Raw genomic sequence first — 24,571 nt, forward strand, 5'->3', positions numbered from 1 at the left:
CTCAATATCCCATTTCACCTTGGGTAGAATTCACAGTGGGGCATCTGAGGAAGAGTGGGGGTTGTGCCAGTCACCCTTCAAAAGATAGAAACTAAGCCTAGGGAAAATGAAGCTGTCCCATTTTTGTCTAAGAATCGCTCATCATGATGCCTAGAATATTTAATAAATGTTTGTTGAATTTAATTGAAATTGAGAACTTAGGGGAGGGGAAGATGAAGACTGGTTAGGAGAGGTTGCATTTTTGGAAGACCAAGGTGTCTTTGGTCCATGCCCTCAGCTGGACCATTGGGGAAAAGGAATCGGGGTTTAGTACCCTTTCCCCTTCCTTACAGAGTTAAACTTCAGACCCACAGTAATCGAAGTATAATCTAGTTTAAAGGGTGCAGGCATGTTCTGTCCACTCCCTCCCCAATGTGCCGGGAGTCAAGGTCTCGCGCCTCAGTTTCCTCAGCTGCATCCCATGAAGGGAGGAGTGTTGGCACCTGATGTACCCCTTGGGGAGCTACTGGGCTGAGCCCTATGGAGACTTCGACCAAAGGTGGACGACTGAGACCAAAGGCAGGACGTGCCCCCAACTCCCCGCCCCCCAACAGCCGGGAAGCGGCCCCAGTCCGGATTTCCCTCCCGGGTGGGACCGCAGTGAGTCATTAGCACACTATTCCCCCCCCCCCCACCTCCCCCTCCAGCTTCCCAGTTTCCTTGTTTGCACTTCTCCTCCTGGACACGTGGCTGCTGGTATCTCCACTCTGGCCCCCGCCCCCAAGCACAACAGCTTGTGGCCCCCTACCCTCCATTCCTACTTTCACCCCACCCCCACCCCAGTCCTCTCCTGCCCCCGGCAGATCTTTAGGGCTCCCTCCCTCCCCATTTGTCCCGGAGCTCCACCTTTTCCCTACCCGGTACCCGCCTCCTTCAGCAGTCTAGAGCCTAAACTGACGCCTCCTTCCCCCGCCCCACTTCCATCCAATCCGGCTGGCCAATGGGGGTGGGGAGATGGGGGACCTGCAGCCAGGCTGGGGGTGTGGCAGCTCGACTGTGTACTTTGCCAACTGCGGACGCGCTTCAGCGACCGTGCCAGCTGGCGCTTCGTCTGGGACAGAGGTGGAGGTGCTAGGTGTTAGGGCTTCTCCGACGCTCCTGAGCCCTCCTCCACCCAGCCCCCTCCCTGGGACCCTCTACCAGGCCAGCCTTCGCCGAGGGAACTGTTTCAACTGGAAACTAGCCCTGTTCACCGGGCCTGGGATCTGGCCACCTGAACCTTTCCTATTGGGACGGCTCTTATTCCTACTTGCAAAGGGGACGAAGGGCACCCGCAACCTTTTGCAGGGAGGCTGCGGTGACAGGGGTGGGAGTGTCTCGACATAGAGACATGAAGGTGAGTGAGAGGTGACGGGATTGAGTCAGAGGTGCTCTGCTCTGAAACCAAGGAAAAAGATTTGGGGGGAGGGCAAACTGAAGCTACGTTTCAGGGGGCATCTAGAGGGGGATGAGGATGATAAGGAAGTTCAAAGCTCCTCCGAGGGGTTGTCAGAGGAGTGCCTCTAGACTAGCTAGAGAATTCTTCCCTAGTGGGAATATAGAGAGATTTAAGAGGGAAAGAAGCATTTTTCCAAGTGAGCCGGGTAGAAGATACCTAGATACCTCAGGCTAGCAGGCTCTACTGGAGATCTTTTTGTCTTTCCTCCTGTCTTCTTACAGAATTGCAGGCTTCTCTTCCACACTGAGATCTAAAAGGTCTCCAAAGAAGGGGATTCTGCCCTTAAGCCAAAACAGCAGAGTCTGACCCATTGACCCATTCCCTTCCCACCACACCCCCATCCCTATTCTTGCTCCCAGGGTCACAGGTGGGTTGGCCAGGTGAGGGCCGATGGCAGGTGGGGCTAGCAGGTGAGGAGTGCCCAGCTTTGGCGGGACCATCCACGGGAGGGCTCCCAGATGTTGTGCTGGAGGCCACATTGTTCAATATGGTGCTGAGGAAGATTCACCGGCCCCGGAGTTGTTCTTACCAGCTGCAGCTAGAGCACAGGACACCCCCCAGCCGGATTCAGGGTCTGAGATGGGTGAGTACGACCTCTCAGTTTAGGGATCAAGGGATGGAGCATGGAGGGGGATGGTTGATTAGCCTAGAGTACCAAGTAGGGGGAGGGTCAGTGAGGCCAGGGCAGTATTGTTTTGTGAGTGACTGTGCATTGTCTGGGTGGTGTTGCCATAAGCAAGTAAAAGTGAAATACGGGGACCAGTTCGCTGGGTTGGATAAGCCTTTTGACCGTCCGTAGGCTATTCTCATTTCTCTACCTAATGATCGGAGCAAATGGACTTAGCTCATCCTTCATGGGATACTCAGGCAGAGGGGGTCAAAGAAACATTGCTGAAATGAATAGGGCTATGTTGGCATTTGGGACCAGTGGAGTGGACTTGGAAGGAATAACTCTGGGTGAGGAAAAGGGAACCTGAGCAGGGGTAGCTGGAACCCACTTTCTGGCCTGTCACCCCCAATGATCTCAATTTCCTCAGTTGTCCCCTTATGGCCAGAAGTAAAGACAGGAGACTTGGGAAGAGAGAGACTGTGAGAAGGGATATTGAATTGGGGGAACTGCACAGAAGAAGACAGAAGAAAACAAATAGGAGGAAAATAAATGGAGTGGTAGAGCAAGATGGTGAGAATGGGCCAAAGTTATTAGTCTATAAGGATCAGAGGGTAACACATATCAGGGAAAGATAGAGAGTAGTTGGCCTTCATCCCCTTCATCCCTCTCCCTGTCTCTTAGAGAAATAGAAAATTTCCCAGTGTCTTGCTAGTCAGTATGGTACTAGTTTAATAAACCCTAGGCAGCCCAAGAGGTGTTATTTCTCAACCACCTTCATATTCCTCTGAGGACAAACTCCATCTACATCCCTTACAAAGTATGAGACTGAGCTAAGAAAACCCATAGAAGGGATCACAGGATTACAAATTTAGACATTTTCTAGGCCAATCCCCTCATTCGACAGATGAGAACATTGAAACCCAGAGATAGAGTTGCCAGGGTCACTAGAGAATAGGTTGCAAAGGTGAGATTTGAACCCAGATCTTCTAGACCTATTGATTTTTTCGACTGTACCATCTCCAGGGTCTAACATCAGCAAAAATTTGGTTGCAAATTGTGCCCCACCCCTTGATCCAGCTGGTGACTGTTCTCCTAATATCTGTTGTTGTTAGTCATGTCCGACTTCTGTGATCCCATTTTGGGGTTTTCTTGGCAAAGATACTGAAATGGTTTGTCATTTCCTCTCCAGCCCATTTTACAGATGAGGAACTGAGGCAAACAGGGTTAAGTGACTTGCCTAGGGTCACATAGCTTACATGTGTCAGAGGCCAGATTTGAACTCATGAAGATGAGTCTTCCTGATTCCAGGTTCAGTGCTCTATCCACTGGACCACCTAGCTACTCCTTTCCTAATATTAGCAACCCCTAGATTTTTTTTTTCTTTGTACAATCTGGGACACTGGAGGAGGTTAAGAAGCCTCATTCCTCCTAGGCTTCTAATGGCACTTCTCCCCACCCCCACTTCCCTGGTCAGTCACTGTAGTTGCTGCCTAGAGCCAGTGGGCTGGAACCCTCCCTCCCTCCCTCTGGCCCTCCCAGGGCTATAATTACATGTGTGCTTCCTGTCCCCTCCCCAACCCTGGGAGGGAAGGTGGGGGTGGGTCCTGAGCTAGGACAATGAGGTCACAAGGTATTTCTCTTGGGACCCCAGACCTGTAGGGAGGCAGCCAAGTTTTTCCACACTTACTAGAGCTTCCAAAATCTAAGGGCAAAGAGTACCCAAGGAGGTTGAAAGGCTGTATGTGAGTGTGTGTATATGTGGGTATGTGCACGGGGAGTGTCAAAGGTGGGGGGCGTTAGACTATAAATGGGGTTAAAAACCTGGAAAGAAGGTCTCTCCCCCAGAGTGATGGCTAGCCAAGAGGTTTTAGCCTCCAGAGGCTGAATGGAGGAGGGGCAGATGGCAACACTCCCTCCTCTCTTCTATCTCCAGGAGAGGTTTCTGGGAGGATCTACCCCATTGTGTTCGGTCCTAAGGTATCCATTGTGTAGATATGTGGCTTCTCTTACTGCTTCTCCATGAAGTGTTTAGTAGATAAAAGACCCAGACAGTCTAGGAAGGTATTCGTCAGGAGGGACCAGGATGTATCTATATAGGATAGTTGTATAAATGAAAAGGAATATGGGGGTCTGGGGACTCTAGAAAGTAAGTAGCTGAGGACCAATAAAATGAAATGTCTTCCTTAGAAGCCAAAGAAGCAAAGAGCTGTTTCTACTTCTTCCTAGAACAGGATAGAATTAGATTACAATAGGAGTGATTGGAGGTTAGATATGAGAAGGAACATCCTGACCATCAGGGATAGGAGATGCTAGAAAGGGAATTAAAGGGTATTTCCTGGAAATGTTGTTGTCTGGAAAACTGGCTGGAGACATCTGCTGGGCCCCACCAGCCCCAGGGAGTTTGGAATGCCAAAGTTAATGTGGCAGCTGTCCAATGATAGCTGGCATTTATCTAGGGCTTTAAGGTTAGCAAAGTGCTTTACTGATATTATCTCATTTGACCCTCCTGTCAACCCTGTGAGGTAAACACTGCACGTATTATTGTCCCCATTGTGAATGTTTAAGTGACTTGCCCATCATGGACAAGGCAGAAAATAAATGTCAAAGGCAGGATTCTAATCCTTAGCCTGATTCCAAGTCTAACACTCTGCCCTCTTCACCACCAAGCCTGTAGGTAGGTGGCCTTAATATCAAGCTCCAGAATGGACCTCCCCCCAAAACCACCTCCCCTTTGGTCAGAAGACTCAGTTCCCCTGCACACATGGCTTCCCTACCCCCACCATTACCATGTGCAGTCCTGCCAGAGAACCTTTGCCAGAAGCTATAGGGAACAGGTCTGACAGGTCAGCACAAGACTACCTGGCTCAGTACTTACTTACTCAGTGTCCTGGGATCTGACAGCTTCACATGGGGAACTGGCAATAGCACAGATGCCAACAGATGCCAACAAGTGCCAACTCTTCTTTCCTTCCCCATTACCAACTCAGGATTTTAATGAACAGTGACAGCTGGCACCCAGGAAGCCTCTCTCTGTCATCTTTGTCCCTACAGCTGGAAACTCTGTGTGATTTCTTACATGAGAATCTGTAACATTTGAGTCTGACACTCATTAATCAACCCCTAAGGATCATCAGGGATAAGGGCAACACTAGAAGAATAGAGTGATGGTTCCTAATCTGTGGGCCTGGGACACCTCGGGGGGTAGGATGGGAAATGGTTTGCAGTGTTACCGTAGCCAGGTAGGTACGTATTTTCTCAATTAACCTAAACTGCTAGAACTTCTGTCATGTGAGGGTCTGCAAAATTCTGTGAAGTTAAAATGAGTTTTTAATATTGGAAAAGGATGGGACCCCTAGTGTAAAGTAATCCTCTGGTGGCTTAAAGCCCACACCATAGTGGGATAGCCTAACTTATTTCAACCTGAGATAATAGGGTAGCCCAAGATGGGGTATTGTGACTAGATGGGTCCTGTGGCCTGTGATGTGTACTCCTGGGTTAGGACAACGCTGGAGAAGAGAATACATGGAAGGGAAAGAAGAGAAAAGGGCTGGAGTTGAGAGGGGCAATGAGGCAGAGATTGTGGTTCTTCCAGCCTTCTGGGCATTTTGAAATGAAAACATGCTCATTAGGAGCTTTGAGTCACCGGCTCAGGCACTGTTTGTCCCAAGGGATGGGAGAGGGGGAGGGTTCCTCTTCTTCCTCCCTCCCTTCTCTTCATTTCCTGTAATTAAGTCCTCAGGACTCAGTCTCTGGCACAGTATTCAGTTTCATCACCCAGGCAAGATGACCCCTATTAACTCAAACCTGCAAAATGAAGGTTTTGAGGGACTCATTGCTGGCATTATGGGACATGATTCACAGTCCCTGTCTTGCCTCTGTGACCCTCAGAGTGGGGAACACCGCTGTGGCCTTGATGTTCTTTAGCATTCTATTATTTCCCAGCGTGATACAGAGGCCCCATTCTCTATCCAAGAATATGGAACATTCGAGCCAAGATTCTTCTGGTCGTCTAGTCATCTAGTCCAACCTCTTCATTTGACAGTTGAGGAAACTGAGGTTCAGAGAGTGAAATGACTCCCAAGATCACGCAAGGCTAGAACCAGAACGAGGTCTCCTGACTCACTGGCTGCCATACCTCTCACATCACCCTTAGCCTCCCTGGTCTCACTGCTGTTCTTGCTTCTCTGGTCTTTCCATTTCCCCATTTTTTCCCTGCCCTTCTTCAACCACTTCTATAACCTCACTTCTACCTCCCTTCAGATGCTGTTCTTAACCTGTAATGAATGTCCCAGGTTCCCAAGAAACAGAATAATAATGAAGGAGGGGAAGAGAGAGGGGGGAAAAGGAGAGAGCTGGGGAAGCCTATCAGACTACTTTGAAATGAACTGTATACCTATTAGCACCTCCCACTTTTGATTCAACTTGGGCAAGTTCTTGGACTAACATGGGTCCCTCTAAGAGGACAAAGGTCTATGACATGACTTGTAGGATTTAGACCTGGAAGGAACTTTCCAACTCCCTCATTTTATGGATGAAGGAATTGAGCCCCAGAGTGTTTAAGTGGCTTGTTCACAGTTAGAAAAGGTAAAGTACCAGATCCAGGAGTCAAACCCAGGTCCCCGACTCCAAATCCGGCTCTTTTTCTCATTACACATACTGGGAAGACCTCTTGGTTCAGTGGAAAGAACGCAGAAGGATATAGTCTCAAAGAGCCTGAGTTCTATTCTTGGTTCTGCCACTTGCTGCCCATGTGACTTTATGCAAATCACTTAACTTCCCTTGGGCTTAGTTTTCTCATCCATAAAATGAGGGATTTTTCTCATCCCTAAAATGATGGATTTTTGATTCAATGACCTCTAAGTTCCCTTCTAGGCAACTAGACCGTATAGTAGATATAGTGCTGTGCTTGGAGTCAGGAAGACTCCTCTTCCTGAGTCCAAATCTGACCTCAGACACTTACTTGCTGTGGGACCCTGGGCAAGTCACTTAAACACATTTGCCTCAGTTTCCTCATCTGTAAAATGAGCTGGAGAAGCAAATGGCAGACCACTCCAGCATCTTTGCCAAGAAAATCCCAAAGAGGGGTCACAAAAAGTCAGACACAACTGAAATGATTGAATAACAACAAACGTGCCTAGCACTGTGCTAAGTGCTAAGAAAAGCCCAAACCAGTCCCTACTCTCAAGGGGTTCACAATCTAATGGGGGAGACAAGCCAATTATGTATAAATGAAATATAGACAGGATAAGTTGTAAATAATCAATTTAAAAGGTTGTAGCTGAGGTTGATGAAGCCTGGAAAATACTTCTTGTAGAAAGTGGGACTTTAGCTCCTGAAGGAAGCCAGGAGGCAAGGATGTGGAGGGAGAGAGTTCTCTAATTCAGGACAGAGAAAATGCTTGGTCAAGAGCTAGAGGCTTATTTGTCAACAATACACGGAGTGTCAACAGCAAGGGGACAGTTTACTAGGTCACAGAGTATGTGGAAGAAAATAAGTTGTAGGAAGATGGGAAAGATCAAAAGGGGACAGGTTGTAAACGACTTTGAAAGGAAAATAGGATTTTATATATGATCCTAGTGGTAGCAGGGAGTCACTGGAGTTTATTGAATAGGTCAGGGGAGGTCAAACCCGCATTTTTAAAAATGTGAGTGGAAGATGTGGGACTGGAATTGAGGCAGAGAGGCCAACCAGAAGGCTATTGCAATAAGTGATGAGGCTTTGTGCCAAGATGGTGGCAGGGTCAGAGGAGAGAAGGGGGCATATATATTATGTTACATGGTATAAGAAATTTTGTGAAGGTAGAAACAGCAGATTGGATATGGTGGATGGGGGACTGAGGAGTTGAGATTGACAGCTAGGTTGTAAGCCTGGGGAACTGGGGGGATAGTGGTACTTTGGATAGTAATTATGACTTTCCCAAGTTATGAAGCTCTAGAAGGGAAAAAGAAGCTAGAGTGGTAGAGGGGATGATTGAGTAGATAAATAAGGTCATTGTACCCCTTAATAAAATGTAAGTTCCTTGAGGGCGAGAACTGTTTTTCAGTTTGTCAACTGTCCCCTGTGCCTAGCACAGTAGGTGCTTAGTACATGCTTATCTGATTGAACTGCATTAAATTTGGGTATGGGAGATTGGGAGTGGGAGTGATGGGAAAGAGTCAGCTTCAAGGGGTGGGTCCCATTTGGGGCCACCTCTATTGACAGCCTGAATCTCCCTGTTCTTCTTCCTCCATAGACGCCACTTACCAATAGTAAAGAGACACTGGACTTTCATGTGAGCCTGGAACAGGTATCTATTGGGCTTGGGTACAAAGCCAAAGGCAAGGACTCATGGTGGAGTGGGGGGATCAAAGTTTTCCTTCACTGTGAGTCTCTTTTCTGTCCAATCACATCCCAGGCTACTTCACAGCAAGTGCTCAGGGCTGGGAAGCTGCTACATAGGCATCTTCTGGCTACCTGCCCTACTCTCATACGAGATCGGAAATATCATCTCAGATTGTACCGGTGGGTGGATAGTCCCCCTCTCTGCTTCTCTCCTTTTCTCTGCTCTATGGGGAGAGGAGAGGCAAAGTTTGAGACCTAGTCTTGCTTCCCACGGCAGAACTGGATAAGGAATGAGAGAAGTGGGGATATTTTCTGAAAAGAAATCTTTTATTGCCCTAAAATTCTGCTCACTGCCCCCATACCACCAAACAGTTGTGCTTCCTATTTCCCAGGCAATGCTGCTCTGGGCGAGAGCTGGTTGATGGAGTCTTGGCCTTGGGGCTTGGAGTTCAATCCCGAAGTCAAGCTTTGGGCATCTGCCAAGTTCTTCTGAATGAGGGAGCCCTTTGCCATGGTAAGCATGGGTACTAGGTATATTGGGTTTTTCTAAAAGGTATTAGGATTACTGGATGAGCATTAGGCTTATGATATAAATAGATTCTGGAGCATGTAGCAATGGATTTTGGCCAATGGTATGGCATTGGAGGTCAGCACATCATTCCGCAAACTCTCACTAAATCCTCCTTTTCCTTGTTCCTCTCTCTTCTATGTTTGGTGCTTGCCCCACAGTGAAACATGAGTGGGCCTTCCATGACCGAGATGCTCATTTCTATCGATTCCCTGGGCCAGAGCCAGACCTGGACAACACTAAAGAAATGGAGGAGCTGGCTGAGGCTGTGACCCTGCTGTCTCAGCGAGGACCTGATGCTCTGCTCACTGTGGCGCTGCGTAAGCCGTGAGTCACAAGCCGTTTATTCAGGACCCACTATCTCCCTAAAGTGTAAAACCAAAGTCCTTGTAGCTCTGAAATGCTATAATACCTATCCCTCGTGTCCCCCACCTACAGTAGAAATACCTCCCTCGAGTGGAGAAGAGAGCCAAGCTGGGAGTCAGGAGACCTGGATCATAGTCCTAATTCAACCACTTAGTAGTTATATATCTTCTCTCCCTGGGTCTTGGTTTCTTGGTATGCAAAGTGAGGAGTTGAATGAAGTGACCCAAGGGTCCCACCTAGGTCTAACATTGGATATAAAGCCTTTCCACCTGTATTGCTTCTCTGTGCCTATAGCCCCGGGCAGCGCACGGAGGAGGAGCTAGACCTAATCTTTGAGGAGCTGCTCCACATCAAGGCCGTGGCCCATCTGTCTAACTCGGTCAGTTACTCCCCCAAACATCGCTTTGGCCCCACTCCTTTCCAGGATATACCTTTTATCATTGACCTTTTTGTTGTTGTTAATTCCTTTTTGTTAAATTACCAAACATTTATTTCCCTTTCTTCCACTTCATTCCCCCACCCTTCAGAAAACTGAGAAGAAAAGTAAAATCTTTATAGCAAAGTCAAGAAAAACCCATTCCCAAATTGGCCATGTCCAATGAGTGTTTCTCATTTTGCACATTTAGTTTATAACTTCTCTGTCAGGAGGTGGAATGACCTCTCTGTCATCATGGGCCCTCTGAAATCAGGGCTGATCATTGCATTGCTCAGAGTTCTTAAATCTTTTCATGTTGTTTTTATAATGTTATTGTTATAGTATAAGTTATTCTCCTAGTTCTGCTCACTTCACTCTGCATCTGCTCATAAAAATCTCAAGTTTTCCTAAAACTGTCCCTTTCAACATTTCTTACAGCACAGTAAATTCCATGACATGCATATACTATAATTTGTTCAGCCATTCCCCAATTGACATGCATCCTTGAAGTTTTCAGTTCTTTGCTGCTATTAAAAGAACTGCTATAAATATTTTTGTACATATAGGATCTGTTCCTCTTTCTTTCCTCTTTTGGGGGTATAAGCCTAATAGTGGAATCACTGGGTTAAAGAGTATTCAGTGTAGTAACTTTTGAAGCATAATTGTAGTAATGACTTTTCCAGAGGGAGCCCTACAGAGCTACATCTGCTGTGCTAGGTACCTTTATGTCTCCATTGTTCCCCCTCTCCCCAGACTTCCCTGCTACTTGCCACAAGATCAGTGAATGGCCTTCTGACTTTATTAGTTTCCGAACCATAACTTAGTCTTCCTTTTCCTGGTTTCCTGCTGATTGTCCCCTTACCTCCCTTCCTACACAGGTGAAGAGGGAGTTGGCTGCTGTGTTGTTGTTTGAGCCAAGCAGCAAAGCAGGCACTGTGTGTGAGTGGGGGCTAAGGCTGTGGGGGGCAGGCAGGGGACAGAACAGAGTGGGACCCTGAGGAATTGGAGCTTGTGGAGACTGGGCTGTGGAGCAATGGACTTCTGGTCCAGAAACTAGCAGAGCAGGTGGTCAGTGGTGGTGGAGTTGGGTCTGGGCTCTATCTAATCTTTACTTTTCTCAGTATTCAGCCAAGGAGATAAGGGGACCTCTTGGTACATTATCTGGAAGGGATCTGTTAATGTGGTGACCCATGGCAAGGTGTGTTTTTCTTTTGTCCTCCCTCTATTGCTATCTCACTCTCACTTCTACCTGTTGGGAATCCATTGCCTTTTTTTGGTACCCCTTTACTCTGTGGGCAATGCTTGGGTTAGGCCCCAAGGTTTCTAGCTCATTTTCTGATACATGTAGATAGGGACTGGGATATAAATGGGAAGAGAAATATTATTATCTGATGGAACTGATTGCTAGGGCCTGGTGACAACCCTGCATGAAGGAGATGACTTTGGACAGCTAGCTTTGGTGAATGACTCACCTCGAGCAGCCACCATCATTCTTCGTGAAGACAACTGTCACTTTTTGAGGGTGGACAAACAGGACTTCAACCGTATCATCAAGGTTAGTCAAGTTTGGAAAAGCCTGGAAGCATAGGGAGGGTAGAAAGAAATGGGAGGATCAGAGCTGAGCTGAGATTGGTGTAAAGATGAGATAGGAGAACTGGAGGCAATCTAGGGGTGGGGAACTAAAGGGTCAGAGACTTGAAATTTTAGTGTAGAAATGGGAGGTCTGAAGGAGACTAGGGTAGAAGGAGAAAAGGGACAGGGTATTATGAATGGGGTAAATATTGGAGATATATATGTATATAGGGTAAATACAAGAATCATAAGAAAAGGACTATAGGGTGTTCCTAAAGTCTGGACACTCAGGCAAAAATGCATATTTTCAAGAAATGAAATGAATGAAATTTTCAACAACATTTTATTTAATTGGAATATTAACAAATAACATCTTTAATATGATTTCCATCATTTGTGATGCAAAAGTTGCTGCGCTTTGCAAGATTCACATGAACTTGATGCCATAACTCCACATTGCTGTCAATTTTAGCACATTCATTCTATGTGTTCAATCAAGTGTGTTGCATCTGTGATTTTCATTGAGTACACCTTCTCCTTTAGCATACCCCAGAAAAAGAAGTCAAAGGTGCTAAGGTCTGTTAATATTCCACATATTTCAAAATATGCATTTTTGCCTATGTGTCCAGACTTTAGGGACACCTTGTATAATGGAAGAGGGGCAGAAAAGGTGATCAGGCCTGGGAGTGATGGGAGTAAGGGAGCTGAAAGGGCGCGTCCAGTGATTTGGGGTAAGACTGGGATATTGGACAAGGGTAGTACAGAGAGGAGAGAGAGGAGCTGAAGATCAGTGTGGAGATGGACTAAGTCTAGAAGTAAAGGGTAAGAAGTCCAGACATGAGTCAGAGGAGGTCAAGGTCACTGTTGGGCCTATGCTAAATAGTCATTGATTGGCTTGGCACCCAGGATGTGGAGGCAAATACAATGCGTTTGGAAGAACATGGAAAAGTGGTGCTGGTGCTGGAGAGGACCGCTCAGAGCAGTGGCCCTGACTGTCCCCTGAACCCAGGCAGGAACCGGTAACATGGCCACTCTTATTCTATTCCCTAAATTCCTCTCTACTCATTTCACCCCCACCCGTTTTTGACTTCTCAGTGACTTCCCCTTCCTTGTTGGGCTCCTTCCTACTCATGGCAATGTGGTAGAGAGATTGGAGCTCTTCAGGGCATAGCAGCTACCTTCATGTATACAGAGTAGCATCCCTTGAAGCATGTGGCAGCTTGATTGGACTGGCACTTCCACCAAGGCATTTAAGGGAGCTAAATAATGGGAAGGGGCTAGTGTTTCTCAGATCAAACCAGTCTAGTTGTGTTGGTGAGTGGAGCTTGTGGTAGGAGCCAGTTGAGAATACAAAGGGGAAACCCTTAGGAGGGGCAGGGTACTTGTGATATTGAGACCTGGGTCTTTCTCCCCTTATTTTCATTAGTATGGTGGTATACCTGAGTGTTGGTCTATACTGCTCCATGTAACAGAATTGTAGGAGTAAATGTTGACAAGACTTTGGTCAAATCCAGGCTAGAGCTGCCTATTTATATCATCTCAGCTTACTCCTGAGCCCTTAGCCTTAGAAAAGGGTGCCTGGTGATGGCCGTCAGGTATGTATGGAGGCACTGTGGGGGTAGGGAAGTACATTGAGCATGTTCCCTTAGGTACACGGTGATGTCAGGCACTCCAGAAAAGATCTTAGAACTGCTGCTGGAGGCTGTGCGGCCGGACTCAAGTGCCCATGATCCCACAGGTACAGAACTGAGGTGCGGGGCCCCATCCCATCACCACTCTTCCCTTGAGACTGGCTTTCCCCATGGCACCACCTGAGTTCTGCATGACTTCCCTTGTCATTTAGTGAACACTGCCCCCTTCAGGCTACACAGCTAGAACTTTTTATCCTATATTCTCTTGGTTGGGGCATGTATTATACATGCCTTGGGCTTTTATAATTAATTAAAATAAGAGGAGGTTCTAGGGCAGGAGTTCTAAACTTGAGGTCTGTGAACTTTTAAAAAATTTTATAACTTCAGAGTTCTATGTGTTTTATTTATTCATCTAAAAACATTTTTCTGAGAGGGGGTACATAGGCTTTGCCAGACTGCCAGGGGGGTTCATGATACAGCAAGGATAAAGAATCCCTGCTCTAGGGCTATGTGCTGCTGCTCCTATAACCTGGTGCTTCCTCTCCTCTCTCTCTTCTCAACCCTTGCAGAGACATTCCTGGGTGACTTTCTCCTGACCCACAGTGTCTTCATGCCTAGTGCCCTTCTCTGTGCTGCCCTCCTGCATCAATATCCTTTAAGCCTGATGAGAAGCATGATGTAATATAAAAAGTGTTAGGATACCTGGGTGAGCAAAGTGAGATTTATGAAGTAGATGACCTCTAGGGTGCTTTCTAGCAAGGGCTATCTAGGATTCTAAATGATTACTTGTAGGTAATGTCATGTAAGGTAGGCAACGTTTATGCTGGCAAGGTAGCAGAGGTTGGGATATGGTGTGGAAGACCAGAGAAGATATTCATCGTTCAGTTAGCACTTGGTAAGCACTTTCTGTAGGTTGATCAACGTCCTAGGCACAGATTTGTTTTTCCTGGGAATGGCTATCACGTCCTCCCTCCTTTGACCAAAGCCTGGTGGGCAATATCTACTTTGTGCTATGACTTTCTTTGACCACCAACACCTTCCATGGGGAACCAGCTGGAGGTACTGAGCAGGAACGTGGCATCTATATTTGTAACAAGCGGCAGAAGATTCTAAGGCTGGTCAGCCAATGGGTAACCCTGTATGGCCCCATGCTCCATATAGACCCGGTAGCCCCCAGCTTCCTACAGGTAACAGGGATAGCCATCTGCAGCAGCCTAGGGCTGGAGGAGGGAATCCAGATGGAATCATGGGCAGGGACTCCACGTTCAGCTGCCTTGGCATGTTTCCCCACAGAAACTCTCAGAACTGGTAAGCAGGGATACTCAACTCAGCAACCTACTAAAGGAGCAGGGACCCGAGAGGCGGCGGCATCATGGGTGAGCAATCTGCCCTGGGATCGAATAAAGTTTGCTTGCTCATTTACTCGTGAAATCTCCAGGGGGAGGAACTGAAGTTCAGGGGCGGGGGGAGGGAAAGGGGCTCACTTGGAGTTATCTCTGAACTTGAATGGGAGCTCTGTGTCCACATTCTCTCTTTTCCTTCCCTAATTGTCCCAAGGCCATATTGCCTGTAATACTCATGACTTCCATTCTAAAGGAGAAAAATCCAGGACAATGAGCAGGCAAACTAGCTGTGTATTGGAAGTAGAATTTAAGAAATCAGGATTAGATCCCCTGGCTTCTTCCTCTAGTCTTTTTGTGATGATATCAAGACACCTAGGTGGTGCCTTGGAAGGTGACCTGGCAGTTGCTTCCTGCCCACCCCCTTCCCAACCCTTTAGCCTCACCGTTCTTCTCATTTGCTCTGCAGGTTGGAAAATGGCGGTGGAAATATGTCACCACAATTAAAGGTACTAAATGTGGGCCAGCTCCCTGCTCTCTCTGTATCCTCTCCCTTGCTCCATAAAGCTCCTCCTTCTTTACAGAATTGTGCTGCCCTTCCTTATCCCTACCCATAAAAGGCACTGCTTGGCTCAGGATCTGCATGTAGTTCTTGATAGTCTTGATAGTTCTCTCTCGTTATTTACTAGCTCACAGACTTCAAACATTAAGACCTTCACATTCTTACATACTCACACATACAAAGATTCTTATATACACAGACTTGTGTATTCAATTGGTAAACATTTACTAAGTGCCTGCTGTGAGGATGCTAAGCATTATGAGGATATTAAAAAGTACAAGCTATTACTGCTCTCAAGAGTTTATAATCTGAAGACAAGGTATATATAGTGAAAACTTAATTGCTTATACAAGGATTGTTTACTTCTTTGCATTTCTATCCCCAGAGACTAAAGCAGTGCCTGGCCCATAGTAGGTGTTTGTTGATGTATTGGTTGGCTGTATATTATGCATGCCAAATCAATGCTGCCAATGTTAAGTGTTATGTAGGTTCACGGAAGAGAGAGACAAGTTCTGACTTAATGGAGAAGGTGGGAGTTGAGCTGGGACTTGAATAAGACTGTAGGGATGATTAAGGCATGTTTTAGAAACTGGCAAAGTAGTCCAGCCCAACTGGAGCACAGGATCCATATAGAAAAGGAGATGCAATAGCCTAGAAAGGGTGATTTGGAAGACTGATTATAAAAGACATTGGAGTCCTCTCCTGGAGGCAGCTTGGCAGCTTGTTCTCACGACAATGCTCTCTCTCTCTTGCTCTCTCCTTCTCTCTCTCTCTCTCTCTTTCTCTCTCTCTGTCTCTCTCTCTCTCTCTCTCTCTCTCTCTCTCTCTCTCTCTCACACACACACACACACACACACACATACACACACACACACCAGTGTGACACGATAAAAATAGTGTTTTGGGAAGATCCTTTTGGCATTGATATGTAGGAAGAGATTATGAATTGAAGGAGAACAGGAGGAGATGTGAGAGTAGAATGGAAGGGACAGATACAAGAGATATTTTGAAGAAGTATCAGCAGGACTTGATGGCTGGTTATGAAGGTCAAAAGAAGAATGGGCTTCCTTAAGGATTTGGGAGAACAGCGGTGGTGTTTGGAGCCATCGGAATGAATGAGATCTCTGAAAGAAAAAGATCAGAAAATTGATGCTTGAAGAATGCCCGCATTTAGGGAGCAGGAAGAAAAGAATCAGCAAAGGAGACAAGAAAGGACCCAGAGAAGTAAGAGGACCAGATCAACGCATTGTTGAACGGGGGAAGGGAAAAAGCATTGAAGAAAGGGTGGTCAATTATGTCAAATGCTACAAAGGTTAAGCAGAATAAGGATTGAGAAAAAGCCATTGATGGCCATTGTCTTGATTCATTGGTGATCTCTGAAAGAACATTTCATAGAGTGGTAGAAACAGAAGCTAAATTGCATGGGTTAAGGAGGAGTAGACTGAGAAGTAGTATAGTCATTCTACTTTTTTATCAGTGAAAGTGAGAGAATGAAGATAAAAGGGCAAGCAAATATGATTTTAATATATGGGAGAGATGTGCTTATTTGAGGACAGAATGCAAAAAAGTCATGTAGATTCACAGACATACAAATCTTCTTCCTTGTTTGCTTCGCTGTTTGGCCATTTCCCCTTACTGGGACCCCATCACTTCCCTGAGGCATATGTGTGTGGTGGGGGAAGAAGGGATGGAGATAGGGGCAGGAGCTGTCTTTTGAGCTGTGAAAACATCATACCTATGGTATATCTATATACCTATATACCATTTCTGTGGGCCTATGACATGCCCAGGAGGTGGGATCTCCTGTCAGTGCTCTCTCAAGCTATCTTGTTCATTATGATGCTCCTCTTAGGCTTACCTACAACCAGGCTATTTCTTTCTCATTTAGGATCGAGCAATTCCCATCTGGTTCCCCAAGTATGATGAACCCCTCCTCAGCAATAGATATGCTATCCAAGCTCTAGATAAAGGTTTGTGGTGTTTCCTGCATTATTGCTAACTCCTAACTCCTTCCTGCTATTGGCATCTCCCTGTTACACTCAGTTTCTATATCTGTCTTTCTTATGTTATTCTCTAGGCACCTCTTTATCTCTCCCTCTGTCTTTTAAATTGAAAAGTCTCTTTTCCCTGTAGGGTTTGCCATTTTTAAAAAAAATTTAAATAATTCGTATTAAAATTTGATGGACACAATCTTTTTATATATAATAAATAGGGAAAGAGAATTATATATGAAACTATGAATCAATTATGTATAGCTTGGGTTTAAAAAATTATGTTTAGCACAATAGTTCCAATACTATCCTGATAGTCTGTGTTGTGTCTCTTTCTGACATTCCTTCTGCTATCTTCTGTGTGTTTTATAAATATTTCATTAACACTCTTTTCATTCTTTTCTTCCTTAACTGCCTCCATCAAACAAATTAAAAAATAGATTCCTTCCCTCGTGACAATTAAACCTAGTCAAATGAGAGGTTCACACAATGGCCTTATCAGAAAATATAGGTCTCATTCTGCATCTCTAGTCGATCAACTTTCTACCATAACCTCTCCCTAAGAGGTGGGAAATGTGATTGGTCATTGCACTGATAAGGGGTCTTAAATCTTTCAAGTTGTTTTCCTTTACAACATTATAGTTATTGTTGTCAATCATTTTCCTGATTCTACTTATTTTACTCTCCGTTAGTTAATATTGTTTTTCAAGATTTCTCTGAATCTCTTTCCTCACTTCCTACAGCTCAATAATGTGCATTACATTTCTATACCATCATTTGTTTATTTGCTTCCAATTCTTCACTACAATGAAAAGTGCTATTACAGAATTTAAAAGTCTGAACAGTTCAATGACATTGGAGGTATAGTTCCAACTCATTTTCTAGAGTAGTTGGTTCAAATTCCAGCTCCACCAACAGTTCGTCTGCCTGCTCTTTCATATCTTCTCCAACAATTGTCATTTCCTTTTTGTGTTATCTTTGCCAATCTGAATGGGTCTAAGATGGAACCTCAGACTTGTTTTTTTTTCTCTTTATTATTTTTCTATTTATATTTTTATTATATTATATTTACATTTTTATTTATGACAATATTTTATACGGTTGATGATAGCTTGCATTTTTTTTGATAACTTGCCTTTTCAAATTCTTTGACCATTTGTCTATTGAGGAATGATTGTTGTTCTTATATATTTGAGTCAATATGTTTGTCATCAGGCCTCTTTTGAGAAAAGTTTGTTGCACAGATTTTTCCCCACTTGATTGTGCCCTTCTAATTTTAATTCCACTGATTTTGTTTTTGCAAAAACCTCTCAATTTTGTATATTAAATTGTTCATTTTACCTTCTGTAATTCTCTTTACTCTTTGGTCAAGAACTTTTTTTCCCATCAATAATTGCAAAGGTTCTCTCTTTTCTGAATCTTTAATTTGTTTGTGATATAACCTTTTTATATCTAAATCATGTTGCCATTTGGAGCTTATTGTGGTAGATGGTGTGAAACCTAATTTCTGACATATTTTTTTCCGGTTGTCCAAGCAATTTTTGTTGTATAGCGCATACTTAATTACAGTAGTTGAGATCCTTGGGTTTATCAAGCACTATACCACTGTGGCCATTTACTTCAGGATCTTCTGTACCTCATCTATTCTCAAGTCATCTTTTCTAATTTTAGTTAGTACCAAATAGTTTTGATAATTACTGCTTTGTTATATGTTTTGAGACCTAGTACTTCTAAGCCCCTTTCTTCTCATTTTTTTTCATTATTACTCTTGAGATTCTTGGCCTTTTGTTCTTAAAGATGAAATCATATTATTTTTTCTAATTCCATAAAGTAATAACCCTTTGGTATTAAACGGGCATAGTATTGAATAAGCAAATTAATTTATGTAGTATCAATGTTTTAAAATTGTGTTACATATATGAATAATTAATAGCTCTCCAATTATTTGTTTCTATCAAGAATGTTTTGTAATTATATTCATAAAATTTCTGTGTTGTGCTTGGTAGGTGGACTCTCAATTTATTTTTTTAGACTTTATAGTTATATTGAATGGAATTTTTCTATCTCTTCCTGCTGGGCGATTATGATAGTACACAAAACGGTTGACAACTTTATGGGTTCATTTTATATTCTGCTACTGTACTAAAGCTATCGTTTTAACTAATTTTTTGTTGTTGACTAGGCTTCTCTTAAGTAAACCATAATGCTTTCTGCAAAACAGTGATCATTTGTTTATTCTTTTTCTGTGCTCATTGATTCAGTTTTTTTTCTTTTCTTATTGTTATAGCTAGGATTTTTAGTATTATATCAAACATTGTTGACAGTGGTAATCTTTACTTTACTTCTAATCTTAGTGGAAAGCCTTCTAGCATTTCTCCATTATAGATAATACTAGCTCTTGGTTTTAGATAGATAAAATTTACCAAATTTTGCAATGAGATCCAATATTTTTGTGCTTTTAGCAAGCTATGGCACATGGGTCAAATCTGGCCACTTGCTCTTGTATAACCCCTGAGCTATAGGAATAGTTTTTAACAGGTTTTTAAAAGAAATTTGTATGTTAAAATGTAAAAACCATTCTTTGCACACAGCTGGATTTAGCCTGCAGGCCATAGTTTTCTACACCTACCTAGCACATGCCCAGTTTTTGTGAAAGTAATAAGCATAGCTGAGAAATAGGTATATTCTATTCTATTCTATTCACATTTTGTAACTATTAGCAATCTATCATATTTTACTTTTCTAAAATTCTGTTAAGTCCTTAATTTTGTTGTTAATTTTTTAATATTTGTCTTGTTCTGAAAAGGACACATTGAGGTCCCTAACTATTATAGTTTTGTTGTCAATTTCTCCTTGTACTTCAGTCAACTTTTCCTTTAAGTACTTAGATGCTATGCCATTTGGTACATATATTATTTTTAAATAAGTTTTTATTGATGTCTTTTCCTTTTTACATCACTATAATTTCCTGTATCATTCCTCCTTTTTCCCTTCCCAGAGAGCCAACCCATGTGAAAATAACCTTTTTAAAGGAAAAAGAGAAAAAAGATGAAAAATCAGCATAATTGATGAAAAAGTCTAAAATTTGTGCAGCATATGGCCCTTGTAGATTTTCTGCCTCTGAAAAGTGGAAGTGGTGGGGGCAGTATGAAAGTGTCTACTCATGTGTTTTCTTTTAAACCATACTTCTTTTTTTGGAACATTCACTTTTAATTTTTTTTGTGTGGTTTTTTCCAGTTACCTTCTTGTAGTCATTGGGTATATTATTTTCCTGGCTCAGCTTCATTCTTCATCAGTTCATATAGATCTTTACATGCTTCTTATTTGTTATTTCTCATAGCACTGTTATATTCATGTACCACAATTTGTTTAGCCATTCCTTAAATCCATAGGTATCTATTTTGTCTCCAAATATTTTGCTATCACAAAAAGTTCTACAATAAATATTTTGGGGTATATGAGAACTTTCTGTCCATCAATGGCCTCCTGCAGGTCTAAGCCTAGTCATGGAATCTCTGAGTCAAAGAATACAGGTCTTTTAGTCACTTTATTTGCACAATTTCACATCGTCATCTTTGATTTGAAGCATTCTTTCATATGGTTGTTCATAGTTTTCCATTCTTTTGAAAACTGTTGGTTCATATCTTTTGATCACTTATCTACTGGGGAAGGGCTTTTAGTTATGTACATCTATTGTGCGTGTATGTGTTACATGCATGTTAGTTGTATATGTGTGTATGTATGTATGTGTTACATATTGGATACCAAACCCTTATTGGGGAAATTTTTCCCAATTCAACCCCTTTTCTTCTTGTTCTAGGTGTATTAATTTTGTCTGCGCAGAAGCTTTTCAGTTTTGTGCATTCAAACTTATCTATTTTATCTTCTGCAGTTACTTCTGCCTCTTGTTTATTTAAGAATATATCTCCTTCCCTTAGCTATGAAAGGTATTTGACTTTATTCTAATATTTCTTGTGGTCCCTTGGAGTCATTGAACTGTAATTGTTCAATTCTAATTTTCAGGGAATCCTTTACTTGGGTAAGGTTTTCTGCATGCTATTTTAAGTTATTTCTTCTTCTTCCATAACTTTTATTTCTATTTTAATCTCATTTTTTATCTTTTGCTTTATTTCTTCTAGCTATTCTTGTAGCCAAGGCTTTTTTTCTGTGGCTCTGTTTATTATATTGTTGAAGAGTATATATATACACATACATATATGTATGTATATACATACATGCACATATATAAAATATATATACAAATATATAAATATATACAAATATATATAAATTATATTTAAATTATATTTAAATTCATTAGGGATTATCTCTTGGGTTTTTTCTTAGTCCATGGTATTTTTCAAAGTGTTAAGCATTTTCTTTTGTTTACTTTTTTTTTCTGGTATAGCTCCTTTTTCTGTGGTCATAGGCTTCAGGTCCATTTTCTTTGGGTTCACTGGATTCTCTAATATGAACTCTCCCCAGTCCCCACTTGATTTTGGCTGCTTTTTTATTGAATTTTTGATTGGACGGAGGGGCTTATTTCTGTTCCTTTGGCTTTTTTGCAGGAGTTTTTGGTGTTTTTTTTTGAGGGAGTAGAAAACAGTCCACTTACATCGCCACTGCAGCTAAGTGCTGGCAGGGGCCCTAGGTGGAGGATGATTTAGATCCAAAAGGGCTCTCCATTCTCCCTTCAGAGAAGCAATATACTTTTTCTCTTAACCATAGTTTTCAGGCAAAGTGGTAGGTAGTTTTTTTTCTTATGGTTTCCCACCCAAGAGAAGGGGGTGTTAACCTGCCTGATTTCTGCCTCCTCTTCTCCAGTTCCCTATGACATCTACCGGCCTGACCACTCAGTCCTGACGCTGCATCTACCAGTGACAGCCTCAGTGAGAGAAGTGATGGCCACACTGGCCCAGGAGGATGGCTGGATACAAGGCCAGGTGCTGGTAAAGGTCACCTCTTCGGGGGGTAAGTTGTACATCATCCCCAAGCAAGGATTTCCTAGGCTGATCTACTCCCAGACTTTTCTGAAATCAGGAATAAAGGGAATATGGCTAAGTGTCCCAAGGGTCTTTGAGAACATAGGAAACTGGTCATCAATGAGTTAACTAACAAGGTTGGGTATAGTTGTTGACGCTCTAGCATGATCAGGGCAGCAGGAGCTTCCCTAAAACATTGATGGGTAAAGATGAGGTAAGACAGAGATTGGCAATCCCTATGTTTCCCCTTCAAATCCTAAAGCTGAAGCCAAAGCTCTCTGGTGGCATCATCAAGATACTGCAGTGACGTCTGCTGTCTAAGAGATTATTTCCTTTTGATTTATTTCACCTCTCCTAGCCCTTTGGAGCAAAGGGAAGGGTTGTGGAGAACCAGGCAGTTAGGGCAACAGTCCCCACTTAGATCAACAGCCAATGTTCCCTTCTCCCTTTATTTGGGAGCAAAGATTCCTTCACTCCTCATAGAGGAGCATTATTCCTTCCTGGCCACTTAACTAAATTGAGATGTATATCTCACTTTTCCTAAACCCTTTTTCTCCTTGTCACTGTGCACCATCTTAGCCATAGTTTCTTCCACAGACACCATTGGTCTACAACCAGATGCCCGTGGTGTGGCAACATCCCTGGGACTCAATGAACGGCTCTTCATTGTTAACCCACAGGAAATGCATAAGCTGGTAAGGAGCTTGGCAGAAAGCCAGGGTAGAGAATAGAGAATTAACTCTAGATAGGGTGCCCTAGTGAGGAGCCGTATATAAGCCTCCCTGGGAAATTCTGGGAAATATCTCTCAGCTCTTCCTTGTCATCCTTACAGCTGTTTCCAACACACATAGGCAATCCTTACCACTCCCAGCAGTACTCTTATCTCAACCCCTGCCAACCCCCTTTTGGTCCCATTTCTCCCTCCCAGTGGGCGCGTGTGTACACACACACACACACACACACACACACACACACACACACACACGCGCGCACACACACACACACACACACACTCACACTCACAGTTCCCCCTAGGGTCCCCTTTGCCCTCTCTCTCTGAACTTTGCTGGCACCTCCGTTAGTTCTTTCCCACCTGCAGACTCCACACCCAGATCAGCTTGGGCCCAGTGTAGGCTCATCTGAGATGTTGGACTTAGTGAGTGCCAAGGACCTGGCCAGCCAGCTGACTGACCATGACTGGAACCTCTTCAACAGCATCCACCAGGTGTGTGGGAGGCCTCAGCTGGATGGAATGGACACGGGAGAGGGGAACAGTTGGATCAGGATTGGGATTATGTGGCAGAGAAGGAGGCTGATGGTGTGGGGGAGAGTTGGGGTTGATTTTGACACACCTTAACTCTACCTTCCCCCAACCCCCGAGGTGGAGTTGATCCACTATGTGCTGGGACCACAGCAACTCCAAAATGCCACCACGGCCAACCTGGAGCGCTTCATGCGGCGTTTCAATGAACTACAATACTGGGTGGCCACAGAGCTGTGCTTGTGTCCTATACCTGGCCTTCGGGCTCAGCTGCTCCGAAAGTTCATCAAGCTGGCTTCTCAGTGAGTGGGAAGACTGTGGGCAGGGGAGGGCAATCTTTGGACCAGGGACCAGGGACCAGGGACCAGGGATCTGGAGTAGTCATTTCCAGTTTCATCTGCCTTAATCTCATGTCTCTTTCACCATCATCTTCTTCCTGTTCTTCTTAAGCCCCATTGGAAAGCTATACCTCTTTGCCAGTCCAGTTTAGTTCTAGTTTCTTCCCTTGTTCCATGTACTATGCTGGCATATCTGTGACTGTGACCCTGGTTGCTGTTTCTCAGCCTCAAAGAGCAGAAAAACCTCAACTCTTTCTTCGCCATCATGTTTGGCCTCAGCAATTCTGCCATCAGCCGTCTTGCTCTCACCTGGGAGGTAGGTGCTTCCTTTGGGTCAAGGTAGAGGGTAAGAGGCCCAGGACCCTGTCCTAAAAAGAGGCTATTTCCTGGAAAGGGAACAGGTTCTGTCTCAAGAAGGCTCATCAGGTAGTGCAGTGGACAATCCCCTGTTCTGTCTTTTTGTCTCTGATTCTCCTAGCGGCTACCCCACAAAGTTCGGAAACTATATTCTGCTCTCGAACAACTTCTGGTGAGTCTGTTGCTTCTGATGGCCAGCTCTCTCTTCCTTCAAACCCCTCATGCCTTGAATTAAAGTTATGGCTATCTTACACACCCCATCCCCTCTCCTCCTACAACCCTCCAGATTGGCCAAATCTGGCATAGGGCCTCATTTTCTTATGGACTATGGAAGAAATATTTCTGTTTTCAGCATCATTCTATACATTCAGGATTATGGGGCACTGGGCATTGACAGCCATACGTTTTGGGGTGGCAACAGGATATGTTGGTCCTATGGTATGTATTGCACAATATTGTATCATGTCATACATACTGTATGATATATGACATACATTATCATTTTTGTGATCTGTGATATATGTTGAATAGAGTGCCTTGGGATAAACATCTCTGTGGTCTGAAGGGCAAAGAGAGGGTCTAAGGGGAAAATGACCTCAGCTTATTATTAAAAATTCAAGAACCAAGTCTGGACACCAAATACTTGGCTCATCAACAGCAAAGTCAGACAGTGGGTATGGGAAATTTGTGGGTCAGATGAGATCTGAGCAGGAAGAGAGTTTTGTAACCCCAGCCATTTCCTAGAGATTCCTGAGGACTGTGGAATTCAAAGCAATTCAA

General features: G+C 43.9%; 1 protein-coding gene across 5 annotated transcripts in view; it reads left to right on the plus strand.

Annotated features, from left to right (window-relative positions):
* The first annotated feature begins 1,098 nt into the window (after positions 1-1,098).
* RAPGEF3 (Rap guanine nucleotide exchange factor 3) overlaps positions 1,099-24,571 on the plus strand; it is a 30,843-nt gene continuing 7,370 nt past the window's right edge. For 2 of the 5 annotated variants that reach the window (XM_036760100.1, XM_036760099.1), the window contains exons 1-23: positions 1,099-1,375; positions 1,837-2,060; positions 8,320-8,373; positions 8,482-8,588; positions 8,801-8,922; positions 9,138-9,303; positions 9,637-9,721; positions 10,636-10,696; positions 10,879-10,955; positions 11,166-11,312; positions 12,236-12,348; positions 12,979-13,067; positions 13,530-13,608; positions 13,997-14,147; positions 14,254-14,336; positions 14,770-14,809; positions 16,751-16,832; positions 21,678-21,824; positions 22,433-22,530; positions 22,935-23,060; positions 23,217-23,398; positions 23,660-23,750; positions 23,913-23,963. In XM_036760100.1, the coding sequence (XP_036615995.1) occupies positions 1,965-2,060; positions 8,320-8,373; positions 8,482-8,588; positions 8,801-8,922; positions 9,138-9,303; positions 9,637-9,721; positions 10,636-10,696; positions 10,879-10,955; positions 11,166-11,312; positions 12,236-12,348; positions 12,979-13,067; positions 13,530-13,608; positions 13,997-14,147; positions 14,254-14,336; positions 14,770-14,809; positions 16,751-16,832; positions 21,678-21,824; positions 22,433-22,530; positions 22,935-23,060; positions 23,217-23,398; positions 23,660-23,750; positions 23,913-23,963 (2,247 nt within the window). In that variant the 5' untranslated portion in view covers positions 1,099-1,375; positions 1,837-1,964. Of the gene's footprint in view, positions 1,376-1,784; positions 2,061-8,319; positions 8,374-8,481; positions 8,589-8,800; positions 8,923-9,137; positions 9,304-9,636; positions 9,722-10,635; positions 10,697-10,878; positions 10,956-11,165; positions 11,313-12,235; positions 12,349-12,978; positions 13,068-13,529; positions 13,609-13,996; positions 14,148-14,253; positions 14,337-14,769; positions 14,810-16,750; positions 16,833-21,677; positions 21,825-22,432; positions 22,531-22,934; positions 23,061-23,216; positions 23,399-23,659; positions 23,751-23,912; positions 23,964-24,571 lie in introns of those variants that run through there. The other 3 variants (XM_036760104.1, XM_036760102.1, XM_036760101.1) reach the window with 2 other exon arrangements.

Source organism: Trichosurus vulpecula, chromosome 5 (genome assembly GCF_011100635.1).
Source record: "Trichosurus vulpecula isolate mTriVul1 chromosome 5, mTriVul1.pri, whole genome shotgun sequence".
In the NCBI taxonomy this organism is placed as follows: Eukaryota; Metazoa; Chordata; class Mammalia; order Diprotodontia; family Phalangeridae; genus Trichosurus; species Trichosurus vulpecula.